Source organism: Scyliorhinus torazame, chromosome 18 (genome assembly GCF_047496885.1).
Source record: "Scyliorhinus torazame isolate Kashiwa2021f chromosome 18, sScyTor2.1, whole genome shotgun sequence".
NCBI classification, from domain to species: Eukaryota; Metazoa; Chordata; class Chondrichthyes; order Carcharhiniformes; family Scyliorhinidae; genus Scyliorhinus; species Scyliorhinus torazame.
Window position 1 is genome coordinate 167,669,884 of NC_092724.1, and position 26,235 is coordinate 167,696,118.

Genomic DNA, 26,235 nt, shown 5'->3' on the forward strand with positions numbered 1-26,235 from the left:
CACCCCCCTCCACTCCCTCCCTCACCCCCCTCCACTCCCTCCCTCACCCCCTCCCACCTCCACACTCTCTCACCCCCCTCCCACGCTCTCCCTCCCCCTCCCACCTTCACACTCTCCCTCCCCCTCCCACCTTCACACTTTCCCTCACCCCCCTCCCACCTCCACTATCCCTCACCCCCTCCCACCTCCACTCACTCCCTCACCCTCTCCCACCTCCACTCCCTCCCTCACCCCCCTCCCACCTGCACACTCTCCCTCCCTCACCCCCCTCCCACCTCCACGCTCTCCCTCACCCCCTCCCACCTGCACTCCCTCCCTCACCCCCTCCCACCTCCACTCCCTCCCTCACCCCCCTCCACTCCCTCCCTCACCCCCTCCCACCTCCACTCCCTCCCTCACCCCCCTCCACTCCCTCCCTCACCCCCTCCCACCTCCACTCCCTCCCTCACCCCCCTCCACTCCCTCCCTCACCCCCTCCCACCTCCACTCCCTCCCTCACCCACTTCCACTCCCTCCCTCACCCCCCTCCACTCCCTCCCTCACCCCCTCCCACCTCCACTCCCTCCCTCACCCCCCTCCACTCCCTCCCTCACCCCCTCCCACTCCACACACTCCCTCACCCCCCCTCCCACCTCCACACTCTCCCTCACCCCCCCACCTCCACACACTCCCTCACCCCCCCTCCCACCCCACACGTTGGCCGCAGCGTTCTCGGGAAGCCGACCCGGTCTGCAGCTCAGGAACAGTCCGCTCACCTCCTCACTGATCAGTGTCAGTCAGCACGACTGGCTGACGACTTTATTTAGCAGGTGTGAACGGCGACGGCGTGAACTGGGGTCACGCCGTCGGGACTTCGGCCCATCCTTTGTCCAGTTCCTGTATCTGCACCTCCCTGCCCGAGATCAGTTACACATCGATTGTTCACAGAATCTTTCTGCCTGTCCTACAACAAGCTGAGGAATCAAGTGTACTGCAAATAATGTCAGAAAATTCACTGAAGATATTGCTTTCCTTGATCTTTTAATTTTCCTGTCCCACCTCCCATTATATGGCCACTGTAAACGTCAGCTTCATACAGAATCTGTCTGCCTGTATTTTAACTCACATCGAATCTTGTCTGACCTTGTGCCTTGGGGGCAGCATGATAACATAGTGGTTAGCACTATTGCTTCACAGCTCCAGGGTCCCAGGTTCGATTCCCCGCTGGGTCACTGTCTGTGCGGAGTCTGCACGTTCTCCCCGTGTCTGTGTGGGTTTCCTCCGGGTGCTCCGGTTTCCTCCCACAGTCCAAAGATGTGCAGGGGTAGGTGGATTGGCCATGATAAATTGCCCTTAGTGACCAAAAAAGGTAAGGTGAGGTGGGATTACGGAGTTAGGGTGGAAGTGTGGAGATAGGGTGGAGGTGTGGGGTTCGGTAGGGTGCTCTTTCCAAGGGCCGGTGCAGACTCGATGGGCCGAATGGCCTCCTTCTGCACTGTAGATTCTATGATTCTGTTGATATACAATGGCTGTCAGTCCTGCAAAGCCTTCATTTCAAAACTCTCATTCTTCTTTTTAAACCCTTCCATGACTGTGCCCTTCCTTCGTCTCTGCGCTCCTCTAATGCTGGCTTCTTGTTGATCCCGAGTTTAATCTACTATTGGTGACCATACCTTCAGCTGTCTGGACAGAAGCTGAGATTTCCTCCCTGAACCTTCTCTGCCTCTTTGTCCTCCTATGAAATCGACCGCTTTGAACAAACCTTTGCTTCTCTATCCTAACATTTTGCTTGGCTCTGTGTCAAAATTTGCTTTCTCTTTGCAAGTTTTGTCCCTCTTTGAACTTTTGTTTCTTAGATATAAAAGTGTTGGCGATTAGGAAAAGGTGGTTTCCCCTAAAAAGATGTAAAAGTCTCTATGGTGGCACGGTGGTTAGCACTGCTGCCTCACGCGCCGAGGTCCCGGGTTCGACTCCCGGCCCTGGATCACTGTCCGTGTGGAGTTTGCACATTCTCCCCGTGTCTGCGTGGGTTTCACCCCCACAAGATGTGCAGGGTAGGTGGATTGGCCACGCTAAATTAGACAAATTGCCACCTTCAGCCCTTTTCAACAAGTTTGTTGTTAATGCATTAATCTACATCATTTATTGCAAGCTCTGATATTCTTTGTAATTTACAAAAACCAAAGAAAATGAGAAAAAAAGCACCTGGTTTGCCCCGGAGGTTTTGTTTTATATTTCTGGAGACTCCAGGTGGTGAATTGGTAACATTACTGAACAATAACACAAAAGATTACAGTGGAGGGTAAATCACAAGTACAATTCTCTAACAATCGACAAGTCTCACCTCCCTCGGTCGTTCATAACTAACCAATCAGCTTTCATTCCTTGACAACATCTACACAGGATGTAGTAACAGATGGTAAAATTCTCACTCCAAGGACCTTAACCAGAAACATATCAGGTGTAGTCACTGGTTAGCCCACCCTCAAGTATGTTACAAAAAAAAATTAATACCCTTTTTGATCTGACCAAAGGGTTACTTACCTGTTGAACATTAACGACCTTTCATCTGCCAGACACTGCACGTTTTCAGTTGTGTGATCTGCAAGGCACTGTCTGACAAGGCAGCGGAAACAGATTCAATATCAATTTTCAAAGGAAAATTAGATAAATATCTGAAGGGGAAAATATTGCAGACCATAGGTGTAAAATTTGGAGAGCATAATGCGAAGAGCTGGCACTGCATGCCATCATGAATGGTCTCCTCTGTGCTGTACCATTGCGATAGAGACTTACAGCACAAAGACCCTTCACACCACTGAGTTTGTGCCAGTCAACAAAAACACCTAACCATTCAAATCCCATTTTCCAGCACTTGGCATTGCAAATGCAAATCTAAATACTCCTTCAATGTTATGAGGGTCTCTGCCTCCACCCCCCTTTCAGGCAGCGAGTTCCAGACTCCCACCGTCCTCTGGGTGAAAAGGTTTTTCCTCACATCCCCTCTAAATCTATCTAACCCCGTGCTGTACCTGTCCTGGGAGTGTTCGATGGGGACAGTGTAGAGGGAGCTTTACTCTGTATCTAACCCCGTGCTGTACCTGTCCTGGGAATGTTTGATGGGGAGAGTGTAGAGGGAGCTTTACTCTGTATCTAGCCCCATGCTGTACCTGTCCTGGGAGTGTTTGATGGGGACAGTGTAGAGGGAGCTTTACTCTGTATCTAACCCCATGCTGTACCTGTCCTGGGAGTGTTTGATGGGGACAGTGTAGAGGGAGCTTTACTCTGTATCTAACCCCGTGCTGTACCTGTCCTGGGAGTGTTTGATGGGGACAGTGTAGAGGGAGCTTTACCCTGTATCTAACCCCGTGCTGTACCTGTCCTGGGAGTGTTTGATGGGGACAGTGTAGAGGGAGCTTTACTCTGTATCTAACCCCGTGCTGTACCTGTCCTGGGAGTGTTTGATGGGGACAGTGTAGAGGGAGCTTTACCCTGTATCTAACCCCGTGCTGTACCTGTCCTGGGAGTGTTTGATGGGGACAGTGTAGAGGGAGCTTTACTCTGTATCTAGCCCCATGCTGTACCTGTCCTGGGAGTGTTTAATGGGGACAGTGTAGAGGGAGCTTTACTCTGTATCTAACCCCGTGCTGTACCTGTCCTGGGAGTGTTTGATGGGGACAGTGTAGAGGGAGCTTTACTCTGTATCTAACCCCGTGCTGTACCTGTCCTGGGAGTGTTTGATGGGGACAGTGTAGAGGGAGCTTTACTCTGTATCTAACCCCGTGCTGTACCTGTCCTGGGAGTGTTTGATGGGGACAGTGTAGAGGGAGCTTTACTCTGTATCTAACCCCATGCTGTACCTGTCCTGGGAGTGTTTGATGGGGACAGTGTAGAGGGAGCTTTACTCTGTATCTAACCCCGTGCTGTACCTGTCCTGGGAGTGTTTGATGGGGACAGTGTAGAGAGAGCTTTACTCTGTATCTAACCCCGTGCTGTATCTGTCCTGGGAGTGTTTGATGGGGACAGTGTAGAGGGAGCTTTACTCTGTATCTAACCCCGTGCTGTACCTGTCCTGGGAGTGTTTGATGGGGACAGTGTAGAGGGAGCTTTACTCTGTATCTAACCCCGTGCTGTACCTGTCCTGGGAGTGTTTGATGGGGGCAGTGTAGAGGGAGATTTACTCTGTATCTAACCCCGTGCTGTACCTGTACTGGGAGTGTTTGATGGGGACAGTGTAGAGGGAGCTTTCCTCTGTATCTAACCCTGTGCTGTATCTATCCCCGGACTGGGCAGGACTGGAACCGATGTCCTAGGGGGGGGGGTGTTTGCTAGAGCTGTTGGGGAGAGTTTAAACTAATGTGGCAGGGGGATGGGAACCGATGCAGGAAGTTGGAAGGTAGTAAAACAGGGACAGAAACAAAAGGCAGTAAGGGGGAAAGTGTAAAGCAGAGAAGCCAGAGTCAAAAATCAAAAAGGGCGACAGTACAAGGTACAGTGACTGAGGGGAGCTCAGTGAATAGGACCAGGAATACTAAAAGAAATAAAACGGGAAGTGAAAACATTAATGGTAAGCGACGCGGCAGGTTGTTACAGGAAGATATGGGTTCAACGACAAGGAAAATTAGGAGAAAGGTTAAGAGGAAATATAACTTAGGAGAGGTTACTGATCGAGGTGTTAAGATTCAGAACAGAGGTCAAAAAGCCAACATAAGTGTACTTTACCTGAATGCTCGTAGCATTCGGAATAAGGTAAATGAGTTGATGGCACAAATCATCGCGAATGACTATGATTTAGTGGCCATTACTGAAACATGGTAAAGGATGGTCACGACTGGGAGTTAAATATCCGAGGGTACCAAACTTTTCGGAAGGACAGAGTGGATGGTAAGGGAGGTGGTGTAGCTCTGTTATTTAAGGATGACCTCCGGGCAACAGTAAGGGATGACATCGGTGCTATGGAGGATAAGGTTGAATCCATTTGGGTGGAAATCAGGAATAGTAAGGCGAAAAAGTCACTGATAGGAGTAATCTATAGGCCACCAAATAGTAACATTATGGTGGGGCAGGCAATAAACAAAGAAATAACAGATGCATGTAGAAATGGTACAGTAGTTATCATGGGGGATTTTAATCTACATGTTGATTGGTTTAACCAGGTCGGTCAAGGCAGCCTTGAGGAGGAGTTTATAGAATGTATCCGCGATAGTTTCCTAGAACAGTATGTAATGGAACCTACGAGGGAACAAGTGGTCCTAGATCTTGTCCTGTGTAAAGAGACAGGATTGATTCAGGATCTCATAGTTAGGGATCCTCTCGGAAGGAGCGATCACAATATGGTGGAATTTAAAATATAGATGGAGGGTGAGAAGGTAAAATCAAGCACTAGTGTTTTGTGCTTAAACAAAGGAGATTACAATGGGATGAGAGAAGAACTAGCTAAGGTAGACTGGGAGCAAAGACTTTATGGTGAAACAGTTGAGGAACAGTGGAGAACCTTCCAAGTGATTTTTCACAGTGCCCAGCAAAGGTTTATACCAACAAAAAGGAAGGACGGTAAAAAGAGGGAAAATCGACCGTGGATATCTAAGGAAATAAGGGAGAGTATCAAATTGAAGGAAGAAACATACAAAGTAGCAAAGATCAGTGGGAGACTAGAGGACTGGGAAATCTTTAGGGGGCAACAGAAAGCTACTAAAAAAGCTATAGAGTAAGATAGATTATGAGAGTAAACTTGCTCAGAATATAAAAACAGATAGTAAAAGTTTCTACAAATACATAAAACAAAAAAGATTGGTCCTTTAGAGGATGAGAAGGGAGATTTAATAATGGAAGATGAGGAAATGGCTGAGGAACTGAACAGGTTTTTTGGGTCGGTCTTCACAGTGGAAGACACAAATAACATACCAGTGACTGATGGAAATGAGGCTATGACAGGTGAGGACCTTGAGAGGATTGTTATCACCAAGGAGGTAGTGATGGGCAAGCTAATGGGGCTAAAGGTAGACAAGTCTCCTGGACCTGATGGAATGCACCCCAGAGTGCTAAAAGAGATGGCTAGGGAAATTGCAAATGCACTAGTGATAATTTACCAAAATTCACTAGACTCTGGGGTGGTCCCGGTGGATTGGAAATTAGCAAATGTGACACCACTGTTTAAAAAAGGAGGTAGGCAGAAAGCGGGTAATTATAGGCCAGTGAGCTTAACTTCGGTAGTAGGGAAGATGCTGGAATCTATCATAAAGGAAGAAATAGCGAGGCATCTGGATGGAAATTGTCCCATTGGGCAGACGCAGCATGGGTTCATAAAGGGCAGGTCGTGCCTAACTAATTTAGTGGAATTTTTTGAGGACATTAACAGTGCAGTAGATAACGGGGAGCCAATGGATGTGGTATATCTGGATTTCCAGAAAGCCTTTGACAAGGTGCCACACAAAAGGTTGTTGCTTAAGATAAAGATGCATGGCATTAAGGGGAAAGTAGTAGCATGGATAGAGGATTGGTTAATTAATAGAAAGCAAAGAGTGGGGATTAATGGGTGTTTCTCTGGTTGGCAATCAGTAGCTAGTGGTGTCCCTCAGGGATCAGTGTTGGGCCCACAACTGTTCACAATTTACATAGATGATTTGGAGTTGGGGACCAAGGGCAATGTGTCCAAGTTTGCAGACGACACTAAGATAAGTGGTAAAGCAAAAAGTGCAGAGGATACTGGAAGTCTGCAGAGGGATTTGGATAGGCTAAAGATGTGCAGGTTAGGTGGATTGGCCATGATAAATTGCCCTTAATGTCCAAAATTGCCCTTGGTGTTGGGTGGAGGTGTTGAGTTTGGGTAGGGTGCTCTTTCCAGGAGCCGGTGCAGACTCAAAGGGCCGAATGGCCTCCTTCTGCACTGTAAATTCAATGATAATCTAGGACAAAGGTTCGGCACAACATCGTGGGCCGAAGGGCCTGTTCTGTGCTGTATTTTCTATGTTCTAAGTGAATGGGCTAGGGTCTGGCAGATGGAATACAATGTTGACAAATGTGAGGTTATCCATTTTGGTAGGAATAACAGCAAAAGGGATTATTATTTAAATGATAAAATATTAAAACATGCTGCTGTGCAGAGAGACCTGGGTGTGCTAGTGCATGAGTCGCAAAAAGTTGGTTTTCAGGTGCAACAGGTGATTAAGAAGGCAAATGGAATTTTGTCCTTCATTACTAGAGGGATGGAGTTTAAGACTAGGGAGGTTCTGCTGCAATTGCATAAGGTGTTAGCGAGGCCACACCTGGAGTATTGTGTTCAGTTTTGGTCTCCTTACTTGAAAAAGGACGTACTGGCACTGGAGGGTGTGCAGAGGAGATTCACTAGGTTAATCCCAGAGCTAAAGGGGTTGGATTACGAGGAGAGGTTGAGTAGACTGGGACTGTACTTGTTGGAATTTAGAAGGATGAGGGGGGATCTTATAGAAACATATAAGATTATGAAGGGGATAGGATAGATGCGGGCAGGTTGTTTCCACTGGCGGGTGAAAGCAGAACTAGGGGGCATAGCCTCAAAATAAGGGGAAGTAGATTTAGGACTGAGTTTAGGAGGAACTTCTTCACCCAAAGGGTTGTGAATCTATGGAATTCCTTGCCCAGTGAAGCAGTAGAGGCTCCTTCATTAAATGTTTTTAAGATAAAGATAGATAGTTTTTTGAAGAATAAAGGGATTAAGTGTTATGGTGTTCGGGCCGGAAAGTGATGCTGCGTCCACAAAAGATCAGCCATGATCTCATTGAATGGCGGAGCAGGCTCGAGGGGCCAGATGGCCTACTCCTGCTCCTAGTTCTTATGTACCTGTCCCGGGAGTGTTTGATGGGGACAGTGTAGAGGGAGCCTTACTCTGTATCTAACCCCGTGCTGTACCTGTCCTGGGAGTGTTTGATGGGGACAGTGTAGAGGGAGCTTTACTCTGTATCTAACCCCGTGCTGTACCTGTCCTGGGAGTGTTTGATGGGGACAGTGTAGAGGGAGCTTTACTCTGTATCTAACCCCGTGCTGTACCTGTCCTGGAAGTGTTTGATGGGGACAGTGTAGAGGGAGCTTTACTCTGTATCTAACCCCGTGCTGTACCTGTCCTGGGAGTGTTTGATGGGGAGAGTGTAGAGGGAGCTTTACTCTGTATCTAACCCCGTGCTGTACCTGTCCTGGGAGTGTTTGATGGGGAGAGTGTAGAGGGAGCTTTACTCTGTATCTAACCCCGTGCTGTACCTGTTCTGAGAGTGTTTGATGGGGACAGTGTAGAGGGAGCTTTACTCTGTATCTAACCCCGTGCTGTACCTGTCCTGGGAGTGTTTGATGGGGAGAGTGTAGAGGGAGCTTTACTCTGTATCTAACCCCGTGCTGTACCTGTCCTGGGAGTGTTTGATGGGGACAGTGTGGAGGGAGCTTTACTCTGTATCTAACCCCGTGCTGTACCTGTCCTGGGAGTGTTTGATGGGGAGAGTGTAGAGGGAGCTTTACTCTGTATCTAACCCCGTGCTGTACCTGTTCTGAGAGTGTTTGATGGGGACAGTGTAGAGGGAGCTTTACTCTGTATCTAACCCCGTGCTGTACCTGTCCTGGGAGTGTTTGATGGGGAGAGTGTAGAGGGAGCTTTACTCTGTATCTAACCCCGTGCTGTACCTGTCCTGGGAGTATTTGATGAGACAGTGTAGAGGGAGCTTTACTCTGTATCTAACCCCGTGCTGTACCTGTCCTGGGAGTGTTTGATGGGGACAGTGTAGAGGGAGCTTTACTCTGTATCTAACCGCGTGCTGTACCTGTCCTGGGAGTGTTTGATGGGGACAGTGTAGAGGGAGCTTTACTCTGTATCTAACCCCGTGCTGTACCTGTCCTGGGAGTATTTGATGAGACAGTGTAGAGGGAGCTTTACTCTGTATCTAACCGCGTGCTGTACCTGTCCTGGGATTGTTTGATGGGGACAGTGTAGAGGGAGCTTTACTCTGTATCTAACCCCGTGCTGTACCTGTCCTGGGAGTGTTTGATGGGGACAGTGTAGAGGGAGCTTTACTCTGTATCTAACCGCGTGCTGTACCTGTCCTGGGAGTGTTTGATGGGGACAGTGTAGAGGGAGCTTTATTCTGGATCTAACCCCGTGCTGTACCTGTCCTGGGACTGTTTGATGGGGATTGTAATTGCTGATCGAATTTCAGCCTGGTGAGACTCAACATTCTAACAGAAAATAAACATTCTTGCAGGAAGAAAACTACAAATGAAGTTTTAGTTCTGTAGGGGGACAAAACTAGACAGGAAGCTGGTGATAATCTCTGTAGAATGAGTTCGCTCCATGTTTTTCAGCGCGATGCATGTGTGAAACATGATGGCAGGCTCAGGGATGGATTCTTGAGTTTTGTGAATTTGTCCGTTCTAGCAGTGGGTGATAACACCCAACACGAGTTATGAACATCATTTGCCAACCATATAAAAACCAGAAGTACACAAAATGCATCCTTTATTTATCTGCAATGTGGTTCATTCATATCCATAGTACAGTCATATAGAAAACATACAACACTCCCAGCAAAAGGCTCAATATATCAACCCTGTCACATCAATGCAGACTCAAATTTATTTAAAAAGATTACTTGGAATCCATTTAGGTGGATGAAATATTTCAGAAGTGATGGAGCATCAAAATCAGAAACAATTTAAAAGTCCTCAGCTGAATAGTGGACAGAGAAGCTCTGAGGGGACACGGTCCATTAAGCTAAGATGATCAATGGTCAATAGTTGAGTAAAAATGTTAGGAGCCGAGTGCTGATCCAGTGGGTAATTTGGGGTCAGAATTCAGGTGTCATGATTGGACCATATCGCCTCATGAGTCAGGAGTAGTGCAGACTATCCCAGGAAATTTCAGACAGTGACGGCTGGGCATTCCGACTGGAGCACAGAAAGAAACTCCTGTATCTCCTCCAACATGGCCCGAGACTGTGGCCAATTGTAACTGGTTAACTTCAGTTAACGCTGGTCGCCATCTCTCACCTGCTCCCTCACAGCATCTCCCAGAAGGAAAGCAGATTATAGCTGGCCTGGAACTGAAGAGTGGGCAGGTGGGAAGGCAGGAAATGTCAAAAGCAGCAGGAGTTAGACAAACATCAGGCACCATTCAACAGGAACATTTGTCTGAATTGGTTGCTTATCTCAAATATCTGGCACTCTTAGTGTGTTAAATACACACACATTATAACCTCTGCTGTTTAAGAGTACATTTAAACTCAGATAAGACCAATTATCCAATTTGTGTACTTTCCCTAACTGAAGGGTTCAATGCCCCAATTTGAAGAAAATGGAAAGCAAGAGGAAAATCAAGTCTTATCCTGAAATCCCCCATTTGGAATCACTGTGAACAACTTTTTCTTTTCACTCCAGTATTAGTGTTAATGTGCTGGAAACCCAATACTGACTCCACAGACTCTGCAACATTCAAGTGTGTGACAAAAACAAAGTTTCTGACACTGTGGAAGTTCATGGGCACCTGTGCATGTATGAAAGTGATTTGCAAGTGATATCAACTTAGAAGTCCGAAAGCTTTAGGTAGCACAGACAGTTTGCATGCTGGAGACAACCATCGGGGAGCAGCATTCATCGCTTGTAAACTTAGTAAACATTTCACACTTGGGGAGTACAGCATCTGGATCAGGAATATAAAAATAAATTCTAGATATCCTGGCATGCACCTATTTAAATCCCCAAATGATTACAAACCACAGAGAATCATAGCATGGTAAAACTAAACACAACCCGAGTCAATACAACAAAGCAGCCTGGTCCTCACAAACATCATCAATTATTAGTGACTCCTCCCTTCCTGATGTACAACTGAACATCTGAATTATACCCCAAACAGTCGCACAGTAAACCCTGACCCAGTAAATATTGTGGAACTCCTGACAGTAATGGACAGTACAAGCCTGGTAAAAAGGGGATTATTGTCTCATCCAGCTGATACACATCTCAGGGTCAGCTCTTGTGTGTGTGTGTGTGTGTGTGTGTGTGTGTATGTGTGTGTGTGTGTATAGTATAAATATATATTCACACATATATACAGCACAGAGGTAAAGCCACTACTGAGCGGACCTGGTGTATTTGTGCAGAGAGCAGGATAAGTTGTGAGAATGAACCAGTAACCCATTTACTGAGTTCCAGTACAACAGCAGCACAGGTCTCTGCAGTTAATCAGTAGCTGTGCTGAGACACATTTTACCCAGTGTACAGAGAAGCTGAGCACTGTAGCTGCAATCTCTTGTCATAGGGTTTGGAGCACATGGATGAAGATATTAAGTCAATGTTCCCATCCTGTGCATCATCCAATGTTGAACTGCTCTGGAAACTAGTGTAAACTCTGGCACAACACGTCACAGACACTCCCCCTCGCCAACCTGACACCTCTCTCTGAGTCAGACTGGGTTTGAAGTTAAGGTTACTACTTTAATGAATTACTAAAAATGCCACCTGGATTTCTGTTCAGATTGACATAAAGCACCGTTGAAACCTAAACACAACCACTGAGGTATTTTACTCACCTATGGAGTATTGTAACAGAAACACTGAATCCGGTTCACTCTCACTAGGGGGTAGCACCAAGCTCTCTGCACTGACCACAATCGGCATCTCTCTGGATTTCTAACAGGGTCCCTAACCTGAGTGAATGATGACTGGTCTCCGGCTCCCCTTTCCCAGCAGCTGCTGTAGGTAGATTTGAATTGGCCTCCCGCCTTTTCCACATGGTGGGATCTGTAATCCAGGCTGGAATGCTCACGTCCTTTACTGGGGGCGCATTTCAGAAGGGGTGGGATGTGAAGAGGAAGGAAAAAATTAAACAGAGTAGGGCCATTTTCTCAGAGTGCATTGGCTGCATACAAAAGAAATATTTGTACAGGGTTGGGATAAGTCTCGATAAAATATAAACCATTTATTCATTCAGCTTAAATCACAGTATTAAGATGGTGGGAGTAGCCAGGAAGCATAGTAGCAACAACAGCTGCTGGACTGGCTAACAGGGGAAATGGAGAAGGCAGAACACAAAGCTGAGTGAGAGCTGTGCAATGCTCGGCAGGGCCGAACAAAAGGGTTGCCTCTCGTATACAAAAATGAGGTAATCAGAATCTCTCCAATGATGACTTCAGGTAACCGACTTGGATTTCGAAAAATATCCCCAAGCGTTTCTCTGCATGTGAGGCGCGGTTTGCTGGCTGCTGTGTAGCAATGACCAACCCCCGCCCCCGCAAAAAGTGCTTTTTGTTGCTTTCTTCACCATCAGTCCATTGCTGGAATAGACAGAAACCGACTTAAAATATCGTTGGGATCTTTTCACACACCCTCTTTGCAACATGAGAGTATGTACGACATTCCTCTTCATTCGGTTGTCACCCAGCACCACCCTGAGAAGCAGTGCTTTGCAGAAACACAGTAACTGTTAATTAAATTCTTTACCATCAAACGTGAACTAGCAGCCCACCCAAAATCACTGAGAGACAGTCTAAAATTTGGCAACTGAAGCCCGAGGTATAAAATGTCACGCGATTGGAATGTATCAGTTCAGCACGCTGTGGGTGTTCAGAATTAACTTGACAATCCAACAAGGCTATTGGTCACTTTAGAAAAGGTAGCCTGCAGATTTGTTCTTAAACTGGCTCCGTTTACCCTCACTTATTCCACTCATAAATCTATAAATCACTTCAATGTCATTGAGTCAAACTGAAGTTGAGAGAGAAGCCAACAAGCGGGCGAATCAGAGCGAATTCAGCAAAACAAAACGGCGAAGGGACAGGACACCCTGAGGATGTTAGAATTTCGCGTCAGTGTCTAGAGAACGCCGCTGTGTTCATTCACAGTTGGGGGGTCGTAGGAACATGGTCCAAAGCCAGTGCCTCGCATCTGTCTTCTCCAGTCCGTTCCCATGTGTAAAAATATACTTGTCCAAATAAACGGATTAACAGTGTAACTGATGGCACCAGTTGCAGCCGGGAGGTTAGAAGTCCTTCCACGTGGATGTTGCAGAGCTCCGGTACAAGTATTTCCAAATGGCATAGTAATGCACTGCTGCAGCCAAAGCCACAAAGATGTGCCAGATGGCGTGGGCAAAAGGAATGATCCCGTCACTTTTGAAGAATACCACTCCGAGGCAGTACAGCATGCCGCCCCACATCAGCTCCTGGATGCCGTCAGTGTTTGGCTGCATCACAAGAGTACGCATTAGATCAAACATCAAACCCAGTCCACATTTATCCAGTTAACCAACTGCATTTAACCAGGCGGCTTACAAAGACCTGGTAACCACACAAAAAAGAACAGGGGTTGGGGGGGGGGGGAAGCTAATAATTTGACTCAATAATACTGAGAGAGTTGGAGGGGCTCGGGAAACATAAACCTTGCTCATGAGCAGCACCAACTAATGGCAATTCAGTGCTACTGCATAGAGTCACTGGTTATTCATGAAGGCCCCCCAACCCCTATTCAACCTTGCCCCTCACCTGAGGTGTGGGGATCCTCAGGTTAAATCACCATCAATCAGATCTCCCCCACAAAGGGGAAAGCAGCCTATCGTCATCTAGCACAATGGCGACTTCACCATACCTTTATTCAGGGTGAGGGTCACTCACTGTGTAACTGTACAGAGTCTGTTTATTCAGCAGGGTGAGGGTCACTCACTGTGTAACTGTACAGAGTCACTGTTTATTCAGGGTGAGGATCACTCACTGTGTAACTGTACAGAGTCACTGTTTATTCAGGGTGAGGGTCACTCACTGTGTAACTGTACAGAGTCTCTGTTTATTCAGCAGGGTGAGGGTCACTCACTGTGTAACTGTACAGAGTCACTGTTTATTCAGGGTGAGGATCACTCACTGTGTAACTGTACAGAGTCACTGTTTATTCAGCAGGGTGAGGGTCACTCACTGTGTAACTGTACACAGTCACTGTTTATTCAGGGTTAGGATCACTCACTGTGTAACTGTACAGAGTCACTGTTTATTCAGCAGGGTGAGGGTCACTCACTGTGTAACTGTACAGAGTCACTGTTTATTCAGCAGGGTGAGGATCACTCACTGTGTAACTGTACAGAGTCACTGTTTATTCAGCAGGGTGAGGGTCACTCACTGTGTAACTGTACAGAGTCACTGTTTATTCAGGGTGAGGGTCACTCACTGTGTAACTGTACAGAGTCACTGTTTATTCAGGGTGAGGATCACTCACTGTGTAACTGTACAGAGTTACTGTTTATTCAGGGTGAGGATCACTCACTGTGTAACTGTACAGAGTCACTGTTTATTCAGGGTGAGGATCACTCACTGTGTAACTGTACAGAGTCACTGTTTATTCAGGGTGAGGATAACTCACTGTGTAACTGTACATAGTCACTGTTTATTCAGGGTGAGGATCAATCACTGTGTAACTGTACAGAGTCACTGTTTATTCAGGGTAAGGGTCACTCACTGTGTAACTCCACAGATGTGGAGATGCCGGCGTTGGACTGGGGTGAGCACAGTAAGAAGTCTTACAACACCAGGTTAAAGTCCAACAGGTTTGTTTCGATGTCACTAGCTTTCGGAGCGCAGCTCCTTCCCGTAACTGTACAGAGTCACTGTTTATTCAGGGTAAGGATCACTCACTGTGTAAGTATACAGAGTCACTGTTTATTCAGGGCGAGGATCACTCACTGTGTAACTGTACAGAGTCACTGTTTATTCAGGGTAAGGGTCACTCAGTGTAACTGTACAGAGTCGCTGTTTATTCAGGGTGAGGATCACTCACTGTGTAACTATACAGAGTCACTGTTTATTCAGCAGGGTGAGGGTCACTCACTGTGTACCTGTACAGAGTCACAGTTTATTCAGGGTGAGGATCCCTCACTGTGTAACTGTACAGAGTCACTGTTTATTCAGCAGGGTAAGGGTCAGTCACTGTGTAACTGTACAGAGTCACTGTTTATTCAGGGTGAGTGTCACTCACTGTGTAACTGTACAGAGTCACTGTTTATTCAGGGTGAGGATCACTCACTGTGTAACTGTACAGAGTCACTGTTTATTCAGGGTAAGGATCACTCACTGTGTAACTGTACAGAGTCACTGTTTATTCAGGGTGAGTGTCACTCACTGTGTAACTGTACAGAGTCACTGTTTATTCAGGGTGAGGATCACTCACTGTGTAACTGTACAGAGTCACTGTTTATTCAGGGTAAGGATCACTCACTGTGTAACTGTACAGAGTCACTGTTTATTCAGGGTAAGGGTCACTCACTGTGTAACTGTACAGAGTCACTGTTTATTAAGGGTAAGGGTCATTCAGTGTAACTGTACAGAGTCGCTGTTTATTCAGGGTGAGGATCACTCACTGTGTAACTGTACACAGTCACTGTTTATTCAGGGTTAGGATCACTCACTGTGTAACTGTACAGAGTCACTGTTTATTCAGCAGGGTGAGGGTCACTCACTGTGTAACTGTACAGAGTCACTGTTTATTCAGCAGGGTGAGGATCACTCACTGTGTAACTGTACAGAGTCACTGTTTATTCAGCAGGGTGAGGGTCACTCACTGTGTAACTGTACAGAGTCACTGTTTATTCAGGGTGAGGGTCACTCACTGTGTAACTGTACAGAGTCACTGTTTATTCAGGGTGAGGATCACTCACTGTGTAACTGTACAGAGTTACTGTTTATTCAGGGTGAGGATCACTCACTGTGTAACTGTACAGAGTCACTGTTTATTCAGGGTGAGGATCACTCACTGTGTAACTGTACAGAGTCACTGTTTATTCAGGGTGAGGATAACTCACTGTGTAACTGTACATAGTCACTGTTTATTCAGGGTGAGGATCAATCACTGTGTAACTGTACAGAGTCACTGTTTATTCAGGGTAAGGGTCACTCACTGTGTAACTCCACAGATGTGGAGATGCCGGCGTTGGACTGGGGTGAGCACAGTAAGAAGTCTTACAACACCAGGTTAAAGTCCAACAGGTTTGTTTCGATGTCACTAGCTTTCGGAGCGCAGCTCCTTCCCGTAACTGTACAGAGTCACTGTTTATTCAGGGTAAGGATCACTCACTGTGTAAGTATACAGAGTCACTGTTTATTCAGGGCGAGGATCACTCACTGTGTAACTGTACAGAGTCACTGTTTATTCAGGGTAAGGGTCACTCAGTGTAACTGTACAGAGTCGCTGTTTATTCAGGGTGAGGATCACTCACTGTGTAACTATACAGAGTCACTGTTTATTCAGCAGGGTGAGGGTCACTCACTGTGTACCTGTACAGAGTCACAGTTTATTCAGGGTGAGGATCCCTCACTGTGTAACTGTACAGAGTCACTGTTTATTCAGCAGGGTAAGGGTCAGTCACTGTGTAACTGTACAGAGTCACTGTTTATTCAGGGTGAGTGTCACTCACTGTGTAACTGTACAGAGTCACTGTTTATTCAGGGTGAGGATCACTCACTGTGTAACTGTACAGAGTCACTGTTTATTCAGGGTAAGGATCACTCACTGTGTAACTGTACAGAGTCACTGTTTATTCAGGGTGAGTGTCACTCACTGTGTAACTGTACAGAGTCACTGTTTATTCAGGGTGAGGATCACTCACTGTGTAACTGTACAGAGTCACTGTTTATTCAGGGTAAGGATCACTCACTGTGTAACTGTACAGAGTCACTGTTTATTCAGGGTAAGGGTCACTCACTGTGTAACTGTACAGAGTCACTGTTTATTAAGGGTAAGGGTCATTCAGTGTAACTGTACAGAGTCGCTGTTTATTCAGGGTGAGGATCACTCACTGTAACTGTACAGAGTCGCTGTTTATTCAGGGTGAGGATCACTCACTGTGTAACTGTACAGAGTCACTGTTTATTCAGGGTGAGGGTCACTCACTGTGTAACTGTACAGAGTCGCTGTTTATTCAGGGTGAGGGTCACTCACTGTGTAACTGAACAGAATTTCTGATTAAATTGAGTTGTTGCTTGGAATATTCACGGAGGAAAGTGAATAAAGCAGAACACCTGGAATGATGAGAATTTAGATTCCTTTCCAGAATGGGAGTGGGCAGAGATGACATTCTCATGAGTCAATATAGGGCAAACCTCATGTCCCTGGTGGTAGGATAAGCCCAAACAGTTTGAGTTGGTGAGTTTTACACGGGGGAATCAAAGAGAATTATTTCTAACCACCTACCATAGATGCCACCACCACAGCAGGAGAGAATCCCATTGTCAAATAAAACAGCAGCTCAATAATCTTATACCTGTGCAAAGAAAATACAAATATAAAATATAATCAAATTAAACTTTGGTTTGTGCTCTCAGCTAATTACTGATGTGTTTCAAACAATTCAGATGTAGAGGAATGTTTAAGTAGTTATTTTTCTGATGTGGCTGTTGCTGGCTCGGCCAGCGTTCACTGCCCATCCTGAACTGCTCTCGAGAAGGTGGTGGGTGAGCTGCCTTCTTGAATCGCTGCAGTTCGTGTGTTGTAGGTACACCCACAGTGCTGTTAGGGAGGGAGTTCTGGGATTTTGACCCAGCGAGAGTGAAGGAAGGACGTTATAGCTCCAAGTAACGATTATGAGTGACTGGGAAGGGAAATGTGGGGTGATGACTTCCCCATACTTTTGTTGCCTTTGCCTTCCAGTTGGCGAAGATCACAGGCTTGAGGTGCTGTCAAAGAAACCTTGGTGAGCAGTTACAATGCATCTTGTAGATGTATACACTGCAAGCACAGTGTGCTGGTATTGGACACAGCAAATGTTTAAAGTGGCAGAAAGGATGTTGAACCAGAGGGCTGCTTTGTTCCGAATAAAGTCGAGTTTCTTGAAAATTCGCTTACTGTTCATGGTATAAAAAGACGTAGATGGTACCAGCAGCTGCCATGATCCAAATGAACCAACGCATGTGAGATGCCAAGGGCCCAAGCTCCCGGAGATTTAACCTGCAATAGAAAGATATTAGGTGGGTTTTCAGACAGGCAATGTGTTACACAGTACACAGCAAGTGAAGGTTCAGGGTTCACCTCGTCTCCGGAAAGCATTATCTCTTGCTGAGGTCCTACTGTTGCATGCTGTTATTGTACTTTGCCCTTGTGACTGTTCTTTATCTGTGAGCTTCAGTAGTGTCTGTGCAGAACCATCAGAGCCAAGCCCATTCCTGTCCTCAATGGGAAGACAGTCAGGAAGCCTTCAGGAATGGCCCACTGGCAGATTTCACCCTCTATCATCCAGAGCCACTGAGGTTCAAAAGGAACACTCAATTGCCAATCGACTAACTCAAAATAAACTGGAAAATTAACTTGTATCCAACTTGCTGTACCCTGTGTCAGCTGTTTGCTGTATCAGACAGGATATGACAGACTGACAGGATATCAGACAGGATATGATTGACTCGAGAACAAAATTAGCTTGAGTTTGAGCGTTCCAGTTAGATACACAGATACTTCTTGATTTCAGCATTAACACTTGTCACAAGGTGTCCGGCAGGGCTAATGAAGAGTATGTGGTCTTTTAACATCACAATCATTTCCAACAACAAAGTGATACTTGCTGCCAGAAAGTTGCCTCAACAATTGTACAAGAGCCCATGGACTGCAGAACTCATCCAATTCCGTCAGGGTAGAATGTGATGTGGACCAAGTTCTCTGCGTTGTTCAGTGATTATTCATCCCTACGCTGTCTCCCAAGATACTCACCATGGTGCGTAAGAAGATGCAATGAAGAAGTAGATAACAATTCGGTCACACATGTGCAAGCATTGCTCCATGGTTCTGTCAAATAGGACAAAAAGATAAACATCCATAAATCTTCCCCACACCAGTCATGTAAACACCAAACAGACTGGTTTGCCAGTTGTGCACAATCACACCCACGGGAGGCAAGGCAGTCAGAACGGAATCAAACTAGTTTCAGAAACTTGGAAATCAGTAATAATTGTGATTTGCATCGTGGAAACTTTAGTAAATGGATGAGAGTCAGAGGGCAGAACAGTGGGAACGGGAGCGAAGATGAGGCAAAGGAAGTAGTAATTGGGTCTTGATAAATTTGGATTTTTGAAGTCTGCAGATTGCAGGAAGACAGGTGATGAGGAAAGCTAGTTCGGAGGTGTTGTGTAAGCAAGCATGAGACTGTCAACATGGAGAAGGAAGGAAAGTTGCTGAACTAAGGGTATTTGGATTTTAGAAGGAACTTGCTGTACGCTGATGATTACGTTACTCACAGAATCAGAAGGTGCTCTGTAAAATATCATAGATCAAGTAAAACCTAGGAGTTTAGAATATGGATTGAGTATGAACACACAGACAAAAACAATAATAGAAGGAATACAATGAAAGAAATTAGACTGAGGTGGATGGTGTCACACTAGAACAAGTAGATAAGTTTGTCTATTTTGGACAATAACAGAACACTAATAAAGATCGTACATAGAAGATGGTAGATGTGATGCCAAAGTCAGAAGAAGAATACAGATAGCCAGAAGTAATTTTATGACAAGAAGGATGTGTTAACCACAAGAAAACTCACAATCTAAAACCCAAATTTAACAAGACACAATTACTACTTACTTTACCTCATCTTCGCTCCTGTTCCCATGGTAGCAGTGTTCTGCTCTCTGACTCTCGCTCATTTACTAAAGGTTCCACGATGCAAATCAAAATTGTTAATGTTTTCCAAGTTTATGAAACTTTGCCTCCAGTTTTCACCCCTGGAAGTACATATAATTCTTGGAACATTTGTTCTGTGTACAGATTGAAACCTTTTGACAAGTGTCTCATCATGCTCCTCTCTTCACTTGAAACAAGTCCGATTCTAGTCTGATATTTGCTATTTATTTCCAATATAGAATCTGGATAAATCTCATGGGCGGGATTCTCCGTTTCTGAGTCTAAGTGTTGGCGCTGATGCAGGATTCGTGGACTTTCAAGACACCAAACCTGGACCGATTTAGCAACTGTGGAGGGGCTAACACGGCCCCACGTGGAACACAATCCATTCCAATGAAAAACAGTGACGGATTCGCTGGGTCCGTGATTGGCACTCGGGAGGCTGACAAGCTGCAGGTGCACACACACATTACACCCCCCACACACACTCATCCCAGCCGCACACACACATTACACCCCCCACACACACTCATCCCAGCCGCACACACACATTACACTCCCCACACACACAAATCCCAGCCGCACACACACATTACACCCCCCACACACACTCATCCCAGCCGCGCACACACATTACACTCCCCACACACACTCATCCCAGCCGCACACACATTACACTCCCCACACACACAAATCCCAGCCGCACACACACATTACACTCCCCACACACACTCACCCCAGCCGCACACACACATTACACTCCCCACACACACTCACTCCAGCCGCACACACACATTACACTCCCCACACACACTCATCCCAGCCGCACACACACATTACACTCCCCACACACACTCATCCCAGCCGCACACACACATTACACCCCCCACACACACTCATCCCAGCCGCACACACACATTACACTCCCCACACACACTCATCCCAGCCGCACACACACATTACACCCCCCCCCCACACACTCATCCCAGCCGCACACACACATTACACTCCCCACACACACTCATCCCAGCCGCACATACACATTACACTCCCCCCACACACTCATCCCAGCCGCACACACACATTACACTCCTCACACACACTCATCCCAGCCGCACACACACATTACACTCCCCACACACACTCATCCCAGCCGCACACACACATTACACCCCCCACACACACTCATCCCAGCCGCACACACACATTACACTCCCAACACACACTCATCCCAGCCGCACATACACATTACACCGCCCACACACACTATCCCAGCCGCATACACATTACACTCCCCACACACACTCATCCCAGCCGCACATACACATTACACTCCCCACACACTCATCCCAGCCGCACACATACATTACATTCCCCACACACACTCATCCCAGCCGCACACACACATTACACTCCCCACTCACACTCATCCCAGCCGCGCGCACACATTATACTCCCACACACACTCATCCCAGCCGCACACACACATTACACCCCCCACACACACTCATCCCAGCCGCACACAAACATTACACTCCCCACACACACAAATCCCAGCCGCACACACACATTACACTCCCCACACACATTCATCCCAGCCGCACACACACATTACACTCCCAACACACACTCATCCCAGCCGCACATACACATTACACCCCCCACACACACTATCCCAGCCGCATACACATTACACTCCCCACACACACTCATCCCAGCCGCACATACACATTACACTCCCCACACACTCATCCCAGCCGCACACATACATTACTTTCCCCACACACACTCATCCCAGCCGCACACACACATTACACTCCCCACTCACACTCATCCCAGCCGCGCGCACACATTATACTCCCACACACACTCATCCCAGCCGCACACACACATTACACTCCCCACACACACTCATCCCAGCCGCACACACACATTACACTCCCCACACACACTCATCCCAGCCAACAAGATGGCACTGGTTGTGCTGGAGCGCGCCCATACAGCTAATGGGTCGGCTGGGGCCAGAGGGGTGCCCTGAGGGGGACACCTATATGACCCGTGGCCTTAGCTCACAGTGGGCGGTTAGCAGTGTGTGTAGCTACATGGCTGCCTTGCCGGCTGTGGCAATGATCTTCCGTGTCCGTCCACCCACCCGTTACTCCCCCCCGGTCCTGGCACAACCCCACAGCCCACCTTCTGGCAGAAACCCCCCGGCCAGCGGCACAACTGTCAACAAACTATGGTGATGTTGGACCCTCTCCGTCCCCCCTCTCTCCCCCTCAGCAGCCACAATGCCGGTTTCACGATTTTTAAAAGCACAAGTGACCCTCGTCGTCGGGAGTTCAGCCCATCGGAGGCGGAGCAACGCGGAGGCCCCGGAGAATATCGGGTCGGGCCTGCTAATGACATTCAAGTGGTGTTTGCTGTACATGCACTCCAGACCGCTCTGAAGCCGCTATCGAGGTGACAGAGAATTGCGATTTGGCATCAAATCGGTGGCGGCCACGATGTTGGCGTTGGAACCAATTTTCCGCCCAATCGTGTTTCCCGACTTCGCGTCAGCCAATGGAGAGCCTGCCCACATATTTACAGCCCATGGCACATTTCAGCAACATGTCTATTAACGCTTGGTGATAAACATGATCAAACACTTTTTCATAGTCTAGAATGCATTTGTAAATGTTCTTATTTACTTGAAGATATTTATCAAAAATTGTTCTTCGGGTAACTATTCCCTTTCTCATCTTTACTCCAATTTTAAATCCACACCCCATTTCACCAATTTCTGCTTCAAATATTTTATAATTTAATTCTGTTCGGGCAGCACGGTAGCACAGTGGTTAGCACGGTTGCTTCAGAGCTCCAGGGTCCCAGGTTCGATTCCCGGCTTGGGTCACTGTCTGTGCGGAGTCTGCACGTTCTTCCAGTGTCTGTGTGGGTTTTCTCCGGGTGCTCCGGTTTCCTCCCACAGTCCAAAGATGTGGTTAGGTGGATTAGCCATGCTAAACTGCCCTTAGTGTCCAAAAAAGGTTGGGTGGGGTTACTGGAATAGGTTGGAGGTGTGGGCTTAAGTGGGGTGCTCTTTCCAAGAGCCGGTGCAGACTCGATGGGCCGAATGGCCTCCTTCTGCACTGTAAATTCTATGATTCGATGTTACAATGATCACTTTAATGAGAGGATTCACTCAACTTGTAGTTCCAAATTGATTACACTCCATTGCTTTAAGTTTCTAGAGTAACTTAACAAATAATGACTTTCTCAATTCACTTGGAATGTGCCCATTTTGTATATTTTTGACCACAAATTTCTGTTATCAATTCTAATTCGGTTTCTCAACAAGCTTTAGATGTTCTGTAATTCATCTATTCCTTGAGATTTTCCTGTTCTCATCAATTCCAAAGTATTCTTTACCTCTGATATCATAATGTTTGGTCCAACAGTTGCCTCTGTTGAGGACTCCTCGATTTGGAGTCTATCCCTCAATCCCAACAATCTCTCCCTTAATGCCAACAAAACTAAAGAGCTGGTCATTGACTTCAGGAAGCAAAGTACTGTACACACCCCTGTCAGCATCAAGGTGGAGATGGTTAACAGCTTCAAATTCCTAGGGGTGCACATCTCCAAAAATCTGTCCTGGTCCACCCACATCGACGCTACCACCAAGAGAGCACAACAGCGCCTATACTTCCTCAGGAAACTAAGGAAATTCAGCATGGCCACACTGACTCTTACCAACTTTTATAGATGAACCATAGAAAGCATCCTATCTGGCTGCATCACAGCCTGGTATGGCAACTGCTCAGCCCAAGACCGCAAGAAACTTCAGAGAGTCATGAACACAGCCCAGTCCATCACACGAACCTACCTCCCATCCATTGACTCCATTTACACCCCCCGCTGCCTGGGGAAAGCGGGCAGCATAATCAAAGACCCATCCCACCCGGCTTACTCACACTTCCAACTTCTTCCATCGGGCAGACATACAGATTCAAAAACAGCTTCTTCCCCGCTGTTACCAGACTCCTAAACGACACTCTTATGGACTGACCTGATTAATACTACACCCTGAATGCTTCACTCAATGCCGGTGTCTATGTATTTACACTGTGTACCTTGTGTTGCCCTATTATGTAGTTTCTTTTTATTTTACTTGCATGTACTAAATGATCAGTTTGAGCTGCTCACAGAAAAATACTTTTCACTGTAACTCAGTACACGTGACAATAAACAAATCCAATCCCATCATTGTACACTTCACTGATGTAACCTGTCCACCTTTTTGCTACTGCATCCCTTTCAAACAATATTTTACCCAATTTAAAAAAAAAAATCCCCAATTAAGGGGCACTTTTAGCGTGGCTAATCCACACATCCTTGGGTTGTGGGGGTGAGACCCACGCAGGGGAGAATACACAAACTCCACACAATGACCCAGAGCCGGGATTGGACCCGGGTCCTCGATGCCATGAGGCAGCAGTGCTAACCACTGTGCCATGTGCCGCCTATATTTTACCAACTTTGTCTTTTATGCACCACTCTGTCAAAATTGGCACCTACTGGTGCATAACTCTCTTTTTAAAAGAAATTTGGAGTATCCAATTCTTTTTTTTGTCCCAATTAAGGGGAATTTAGCGTGGTGAATCCACCTACCATGCACATCTTTGGGTTGTGGGAGTGAGACCCGCGCAGACACGGCGAGAATGTGCAACTTCCACACAGACATGGTGCATAACTCTCATTGTGATTTTTCTTCCAGCTCCAATACTTCGTCCCACAGCTCATTGTGCTATTTCTCTTTAATCTGCTTACATGTATTGGGTAGGGTGCTCTTTCCAAGAGCCGGTGCAGACTCAAAGGGCCGAATGGCCTCCTTCCGCACTGCAAATTCAATGATAATCTATGATTAATCTAGGACAAAGGTTCGGCACAACATTGTGGGCCGAAGGGCCTGTTCTGTGCTGTATTTTCTATGTTCTATGTATCTTTAGTTTTCTCTGCAATTCGTCATACTGGGTCTGTTTCTTTTCATTCCTCGCTCTATCATCATTGCTAGCATCTGTCGTGCACTCCTCATCTCTTTTTCTTTTCCATTTTGGCAATATTTAATTTGGAGCATATTGCATTCTCTCAGGTATAAAACATTTTTGTTTCTTGTTCTGAGACCTCCGTTTCGTTCTGATTCCTCAATCCGGAGATATTTACTAGGATTCCTACTCCATTCCTATGTTTCTCACCTCCTAAGTAAATCACATAATTCTTTTCCATCTAACTAGATTCTAACCATCTTACCTCTACAAGCCCTAGTAAATTAATAGTGTCTATTCATTACCTGAATGTAATAATCAAGTTTTCCTGATACTCCATGTTCCAATTTGAAGAAGTTACCATTTCCATAGCGTGCAATGGGTTCAGAAGCTAACCTCGAGAGTTTCGGTCAACTTTGTCATAAATCAACTTCTGGTGGTGGCTATGAAGGAGTAGGTCGCACATTTGGTGGCTCCCGTTCGGGTCGGACCTTTGGGCTTTCTTCCCCGATTTTTTGTCAGATTTGATTCGGAAAATTGATGGTGGAGGCAACTGTGACGAGGAATCCTACTTCAGTGCACGGAGAGGCGGACCAGAAGTGCTCGCAAAGGAAGAAATAGGCGAACAGAGAAGGCTTGGGCTGAGGCTGCAGTGGGAGAAAGCATGGCAGATGACCTGGGTCCTGGCTCGACGATCCAGCGGTCAACGGAGCAGCTGATGCAGTTCATACAGGAGGGCTTCACCAAGCAGTAACAGGAATGCTTGGACCCGGTTAAGGAATCGATTGCGCGGCTGGAACTTAGACTGGATGCTCAGAATCGGGCGATTCAGAAAGTGGCGAAGGCACTGACTCCAGGAGAAGTTGGAGGACCTAGAGAATAGGTCCCGCCGGCAGAACGCGAGAATCGTGGGTCTCCCGGAGGGATACGAAGGAACGGACGCAGGGGCATACATAGCGGGCATGTTTGAGAAGCTAATGGGGGATGGGACGTTCTCCCGACCCTTGGAGGTGCACAGGGCTCACAGCGCGCTCGCGAGGAAGCCGCGTGTGGGGGACTCCCCCGAGGGCAATGGTGGTGAGATTCCACAGGTACCTGGAAAAGGAGTGTATTTTACGGTGGGCTAGGCAGACACGGAGCTGTAAATGGGAGAATAGCATCCTGCGTATATACCAGGATCTGAGTGCGGACGTGACCAGGAGAAGAGCAGGGTTCAACCAGATAAAGTCAACCCTTTTCAAGAAGAAGGTGAAGTTTGGGCTGCTGTATCCGGCCCGTCTTTGGGTTACTTATGAGGAGCAACATTTTTACTTTGAGTCGCCCGAGGAAGCGATGGACTTCGCTAGAAGGAAAGGGCTGGTAGTGGACTGAGGTCTTTGAACTTTGCTGCAGCGCTCATGTTAAAAACGTTTTCTGTTTTTGGACGTTATTTGTAATGCCTTCTGTATTGATTTGGATTTGGGGCCTGCCGCAGAGCTGTGTGAGTTAAAGTTTGCATTTGCACTGATGGGGGATGTAGGTGTGAATGTTATATGTTAGATTTTCTTTGTGTTTCGTTCGGGCAATTGGGGGCGGGGGGGGGGGGGCAATAGGTGGGAAAATGTCTGCCGCCATGGGCGGGGGCCACCAAGCT

At 46.8% G+C, this 26,235-nt stretch overlaps 1 protein-coding gene across 2 annotated transcripts in view; it reads right to left on the reverse strand.

The window, feature by feature from the left end:
* Positions 1-9,437: 9,437 nt before the first annotated feature.
* Positions 9,438-26,235, reverse strand: part of LOC140395731 (monocyte to macrophage differentiation factor-like) — a 75,807-nt gene continuing 59,009 nt past the window's right edge. For both annotated transcript variants that reach the window (XM_072483877.1, XM_072483878.1), the window contains 4 exons: positions 18,670-18,744; positions 17,815-17,916; positions 17,164-17,233; positions 9,438-13,177 (listed from right to left, as the gene is read on the reverse strand). In XM_072483877.1, coding sequence (XP_072339978.1) covers positions 12,974-13,177; positions 17,164-17,233; positions 17,815-17,916; positions 18,670-18,744 — 451 coding nt within the window. In that variant the 3' untranslated portion in view covers positions 9,438-12,973. The remainder of the gene's footprint in view (positions 13,178-17,163; positions 17,234-17,814; positions 17,917-18,669; positions 18,745-26,235) is intronic.